This window comes from Sprattus sprattus (genome assembly GCF_963457725.1).
Source record: "Sprattus sprattus genome assembly, chromosome: 13".
In the NCBI taxonomy this organism is placed as follows: Eukaryota; Metazoa; Chordata; class Actinopteri; order Clupeiformes; family Clupeidae; genus Sprattus; species Sprattus sprattus.
Window position 1 is genome coordinate 6,842,501 of NC_137911.1, and position 7,045 is coordinate 6,849,545.

At 41.7% G+C, this 7,045-nt stretch overlaps 1 protein-coding gene across 1 annotated transcript; it reads left to right on the plus strand.

Moving 5' to 3' along the window:
• Positions 1-1,312: 1,312 nt before the first annotated feature.
• On the plus strand, positions 1,313-5,936 carry pcare1 (photoreceptor cilium actin regulator 1; the record flags this gene model as incomplete). The annotated part of the gene is made up of 2 exons (XM_080850050.1): positions 1,313-4,521; positions 5,813-5,936. The coding sequence occupies 2 exons, from the start codon at positions 1,313-1,315 to the stop codon at positions 5,934-5,936; spliced, it is 3,333 nt and encodes a 1,110-aa protein (XP_080706176.1).
• Between the last annotated feature and the right edge of the window lie 1,109 nt (positions 5,937-7,045).

The window sequence follows — 7,045 nt, forward strand, 5'->3', positions numbered from 1 at the left end:
CCACACTACTGAATGGTAGGTCAACTGGTTTTGAACCATGCATTGGGCCATAACTGAGAGAAATAAAAAAAAATAGAACTGAGATGGAAACTACCCGTTGAAGAGCAATGAAGTTATATTGAAGGTGTATTTTAATTGATGGTGCCATTCCACGGTCCTATGTGCAGCAATTTAGTAACAGCTTTTTAGGGCAAGGAGTTACTTTTGTAGTTCTAATATACAATAGTTACAATAAGATACAAGTTGCATTTGAACATTTCTACCCGTTCATACTTGCTGACAAATTTCTATGTGTTCTGTTTCACTGTGTTTTCATCAAAAACAGCATCAATAGAGATTCTTGAAAATAAACTATGATAAGCAGGTATACTGTACCATTGAAATACATCTTAAATGCCTGACACACTAGATGACTACATCATATGCTTCTCTCTACTCACTTGAGGTAGATTCCCCTCTCAGCAAATCCGTGTGTAACTACTTCCTCCTCCTACAAGGCCAATGGCGTAGTCCCGTAATGACGTCAATAACCTCTACTAACACAGCAGGGGTTATTGTTGGGTCACTGTGTAAGATCCAGTCGCTTACCACGAATAGTTCTATTTCAATGACATATTCTTGACTTTTTTAACATTTGTGTATGTTTATATTAATTATGTTGAAATGATTACTCAAAAAAAATCAAAAATAATAATTTGTTACTTTCTGACACAGATTTGGGTGAATAAAGCAGTTAGAGCTGCCTATGCAGGTATTTGTATAGCCTTTTTCTATTTCTAATATTCAAGGAGATGCAACAGTTGTTGCATAGACTGATATAGTGAGGTACTGTGCAAGCTATAAAAAGGTACCTGAAAAGAGCCCTGATTACCTTAATAAGCTTAAAGTCTTAGGAGCGTGTGAGTTTTATTTGTTTTAACATGACATATGTGCACACTGAGGACTGGAGGCAAAGCCTCCCTAATCCTTTCAGCTGCTCGTCCACCACACAGAAGAGGTGGAGCTCCGCTGATTTCTCTTAAGAACCGAAATGGAGAAAAATCAAACAACTTTTGAGGGACTGAGCGACTAATGATGGGATACTTACTATGTGGATTTATCTCAATTTGGTCTTACACGGCTACCTTTCATTTGTTCTTTTATGGAGATAAAAGCAAGCTGTCAGATACATCAGTGCATTCGACCATCTGAAAATGACAGGTACAGCTGGTGGATAAAGACCTGAACCAGGCTCTCTTCATTTTGAGGATTTCTAGGCACCTTGTTGTGTTTTCACTCTGCAAGTACGTAAAAGAGTCCTAAGGATTCTAAGATGGGTTGCTCCCCATCCAGAGGAAATAATTTCGCTGGGGCACACAGCCCTTTCAGGAAAGCAAGGGCTCTTCTGCCTGGCAACCAAGAAAATGCAGGTGAGTCACAGTCTGATGATGGGATTAGCAGAGGCTCTTCTGCTGCTGGAGATACAGATGCGGAAAGATGTTCTTGGACCAGTGGGGAGAGGCAACCAACAGGTCAACCAGATGCCAACATTGCATGTTCAGCTATGAAGACTGTAAATGAGGACGGGGATTGCTTTGACAAACTTGCACCTCAGGAAATCGCAGTTAATTTTTTATCTCAAAACAAGGATAAGCAGGGGGAAAATCAAGAATCAGGTGAAAAAAAAGTTGTTAAGAAAACGAAAAAGCCCATCAAAGGAATTAAACAGGGTAGAAAAAAAGAGAAAGAGAAAAAGGCGGTCACTGAAGCAAAAGTTGACTTTCCAGAGTTACTGGTGAAAGCCCACCAGGCTGCCTATGGTTACCTTAATCCCAGTATAACCAAATATGAGGTGTTGCTTGGGCTTTTGGACCATGCAGCTCAAACTCAAATGTCTCTGCAGCCAATGGTGGCCTTCATGCTCATGCGCTATGAAGAGATCAACAGAGGGCTTGAGGAAATAGTGGAAGAGGGAGAGAAGCTTCTTAAAGAAAATGGAGAACATCTGGCTTGGCCTTGTCCTTTGAAAAACCTCTCAAACACCCCTGCCAGAGCAAACACATCTTCCTCCACCACAGAACATCCGCCAGATTTATTACAGCAGCTTCTACAATACACGATACAGAGGATGCATCTTGTAAGCCAATCAGTAAGTGGAATTGGCGATTCAGCACTGGAAGAGGCAGTGGATTACTTTACTTCAGTGTCTGACATACTGGAAGAGAAACTGAAGGTCAAACGTGCATCTGAGGCTCGTCTCATGCAACTGTTATCACGCGTTGAAGCTGCCACGCTTCGAAAACCAGGCCCAGAGGACTCTGCGTTGTTCAGTGAAGACAGTGGAATCGGAGGTGAGAGTGAGTCATTGGCTGGATCAGACAGACGTAGACCCCGCAGAGAGAGCTGTGAGTCTACTGGGACCAACTGCACTTCAGCAAGCAGCCAAATGGGTAGCACCTCCACTCCAGTCCACCAGGGAACTCAAAGGCACACACTCACACATAGAACAAATTCATGTCTCTCGCTTAACTCCATAGACTCTTTTTGTAATTTTGCCAAAGGACAAAGAGAGTCTGAATTTCTTTGTAGCTCTGCCTCAGTAGATGATGATGAAAGGGAGGTAGGGAAAGCGATAGATAATCATGAAGAAGAAGTAGAATATATCAGCAAGAAGTGCCCAAGCTTCTCCCCATTGCATGCTTGCCAACACCCATGTCGTTTACCTTCTAAACGTATAGAAAATCCACAGAATATAGAGATGACATTAAAGATGAAGGATGCAATTAGTGGTCAGATCAAATATGTATCATCACAGAAGTCTAGTGCAAAAAAAAAGCAGACAGACAGTCCAAAAATTAGTAGACGACAATGGAATGAAGAGGAATATACACCAAAAAGGCCCCAAACACCCACACCTCAGCTCACGAAGAAGAAGACAACAGTGGCCAAACAACGACGTACTCATTCTGCTGACTCGATTCGTAGCAAGGCAGAGGACCAAACGCTCCTTGAGTTGGAGAGAACTCAGAAGGACCTGACTCAAAAGCTTGAGAGGATGAGTAAGGCTGAGGGGAACATTAGGAACACTACTCCTAAACAAGGAAAGGTAAAGACCCAGCCAAGCTCACCATCAACACCTATTCGGTTACGTCCTTTGCAGAAGACTCCACAAAGTCCTTCAAAATCTCGTAAAAAAACAGACCACGAAAACAGTTCAACTACAGAGGAGAAACTGAAGGAGAACACGAATGAGTCACATGACATTTTACATGAAAAGAATGATCTAGAAGATAGGATCCTCTCAAAACCAACTCCTTCAAGCCCAACACTACAAAGGCCAGCTGGGCAGTACAGGGGCAGAAATTCTGTGAAGAGATTAATCGATACATTCAGCCAGGGAGTTGAGGAAATTAAACAGACACCAGAAAATGTCAAAATACTTGGGCCTCTGAAGGGCGTGATGAAGTGTGGTGTTCCCATCATACCTGGACTAGGAGGCATAGACACAGTGCTCACCTTTGGAAACGATAACTTTCGAGTAGACTCAAGAGCCACTGACAGAACAGTTGATGTTGACATTGATGACCTACCTCCCCCACCTCTTGAGGTACTTATGGACAACTCTTTTGAAAATGTCCAAAAATCGGAAACAGAGGAAGGAGGGTCAGGCAAAGGCTACTCCCCTCTCCTCAAAAGAACTGTGTCCCAGAAGCTACGTGCTTCCATGCAGTCAGTGAACGTGCTACCCAGTAGAGGCAGTGTGCGACCAGGCTCCCTTAACATTCTGCCGGCATGTGCTGCCTCCCGCCAGGAGACTAAGCCTGAGGTAGACTCTGGACAGCAATCCACGAAAACTTTGTCCACTCCAAGTGGAGGGACAAAGCAGAGAGACAGTAACCCTTCTGATGCAGTGCCTTCAGCTTCAGGAAGTAACAGTCAGCCAGCTGCAACAACATCAGCATCCAGAGCCCGAATATTGCCCTCTACACCTGTAACTTCCAGCAGCCTTCAACGAAGACTCCCCAGCCCCCCAGTCTTTAAAAGGCACCCCACCCCTCCCTCTTCGGCCAGCCCTCCAGTTACTCGCAAACTCCCAACACCACCACCTGTGAGCCAAAGGAGACACTTCAGCCCCAGTGCTACAAGGCAAGATGGCAGCGGATGGTCTACCTGCACATCGCCCTTTAAGGCTCCATCCCCACCGGCCTCTCCAAAAGTGCAGAGATGGTCACGGGAAAACAGCAGTGACGACTGCTCATCCCCTTCACGGGTATTTAGCAATGCCCGGTCGGTATTCTGTCCTGCATCACCCTCTCTATTCGAGGCAAAGCCCTGCCCTGTACCGCGACCCCCACAGGCATGGACCTCCGCCAGTGAAGCTGTTGTTTCCTATCTCTGGGGGGACCGTGTGAGGCGTGGACCAAAGCCTTTCATCAGACGTAGCCAATCAGACCGAAGGCCCAGTCTGAATTGTCCACCCAGATCACAAGCTGTCTCTGTTGCAGAATCCTATGGGAGTGAGCCGTCCATTGCTAGTCAGGAGTGAGTATTGCATTTGATCTCACACATTGGGCTCCAATTTCACTGACGGGCAACGAGCAAAGCAATGAGTCTGTCGTGGATGAAGTCATTTGTGTGACCTGTGGGAGCATGGCACTGACCCACCCATGTTTGCACTTACGATCTTGTATTAGATTAGCAAAATTATTTTGAATTAATGAAGTTTGAAGTTAATAAATTAGCTTTTGTTCATGCGTGGCTGACTTTGCTCATTGCTTTGCTTGTTGCCAGTTGCCCATCAATGATTTTTGTACTGAATTTAAAGAGGGAAAAGTTTGCATACTATCAAATAGTTATTCCATTTGTTGCATACAATGTTCCGTTTATTAATTAAATCCATGTGAAGGTTTCATTATGTACACTTTATCCTCATATTATATTAGGTTAAGTCTCTCCCCACATTGACATATATCAAATATTTAATAATCTGCAAAAACAATATTTTTTTATTGAGAAGACCCAAAAATTATTGTATTATGTTCTCATGATCCACCATATAAAGCTACAAACACTTTTTTTACACTGTCTACGTGGATTTACATGGGAGCATCTACCAATGCTTGGAACTGCTTGTTTTATCTGATTATGTGTATGAGAGTATTTCAGAAGGAGCTTCCTGAAAAGCAGCCTTTTCACCAAAGCAATTGTTTGTGTTGTGCTACAGTGTTAATAGTGTTATTGTTAGACCACATTACCTTACGTGTGGTGATTTTCACCATGATGTATTTTTGTACCATAAAAGAAGAGAATTTTACCAATATAAGTAGTCATTAACTTGCTAATTAATTTTAATACTGATATGGATTAATGGTCATAAGGCCTTATTGAGGTCTGGCTTTTGCATGTAAACCATTTACACTTACCAAAAAAACTGGCAATTCCAATCTGGCAATTGAAACAAAAAAATGGCTCTTTACAGAATGTTAACTTCAAAGTGTGCATTGATTTTGGATGCTGCAGATGGGAGAATTGTTATGCCATTCATTTGAAATCATCTCTCTTTTCATGTTTTACTCAGACTTCCTCAGCCATGAATTAAGTTTATGAAATGTTAGGACAAGATGTAATTTGTCATTCATCCCTTGAATCTACTGCATTTTACGCTTTCCAATACTATTAATATTTCTATACAGGTGCAATAACACCATCCTACAATGATAAAATATCCCTGACTCACTGCTTTTGATTCTGTCTTGTGCAAACCTGGCCTATTTCTCTAAATCCACAGAGAGACTACTCATTTTGTGTGCTCTTATGTGTTGCTTTCCTATAGGCTGGAAGATGGTCCAACCAGAGACATGTATAGATGGGACAGCCAGTCAGAACTCACAGGCGCTACACGTTCAGCTTCACATCCAGACCTGTGCATTATAGGTCATGCCTTGCACCGTGAATGAGCGGGGTTGGTGGAGGAACAAAATGGATTATGGATTAGCAACCTTCTCTGAGATTAAGACTTTTTCCACTGGGAAGAGAAGAATGACTAATTCTGTGAAAGCCTCTTAAGTAGTGGTAGCCTACCACTACTTCCCATTTCACTGTCATTCTTTAACTGCTGTTTCCTGCAAGACCTTAGTTTTCGCACCATTTTCACCAAAAAACAAAACAAAAAGAAATGAAACTGCAAACTTTTCAAATATGTAGGATTTATAATGTTATGCTATACATTTTGAGTTTTCTTTTGTTATATTTTAATATTTGACTTTTTACTCTGTTTCTTAATAAAAGAGTATATTGACACAGACTTTGGTTTGGGTATTGACATTTTACCACACCAACATGTGGCCTTTTGCATTGCTCTCCACATTCATTACCCTCAATCAAAAACTGGTAGTCAGGAGATCTGGAGTCTGTTTCACAAAAGGTCACAGGTTTTGTTCAAAAAACCCAATGGAATGGTATGGAATATCAAGGAGCCCCTAAGCCCCTAGTTGATATTTGGTATCTTGAGCGCAGAGGTTTTATCTTGTGGGAACAAGTTATGATATGATGCACACAAATCATAATTACCTTATGCGTACAAGATAATAACTTGTTCACACAGCACCTTACAGGACTTTAGGAGCTCTGTAGAATATAGATTTCCACATTGTGAAATATTACATTAATAATACAGATAAGTAACCTTCTGGAAGGCCAACTCAGGTCTCACCTGCAGCTATTCCAGGGTTATAAGATGACTTCATCAACTTCAGAATTCAGATGGTTATAGAACCTAATAATAATAAAAAAAAAAAATCTACGTTATGTTATATTTTGTCCATCTGCAATTGAATGAAATGTAATGGTCCAATAACGTATCGCATGTCCAAACAAATTGTTATTGTTGTTATTGTCATCTTTGAATACAGGATTTTATATATATATTAAGATTAGAGAAAAAACTTAAAAATCACACTGACATGAGTACTCAGGCCCTGTACTCAGTTCTTAGTTGAACTAACTTTGACAGAGTCTTCTTGGGTATGACGCAGCAAGCTATGCACACCTGGATTTGGGGATTTTC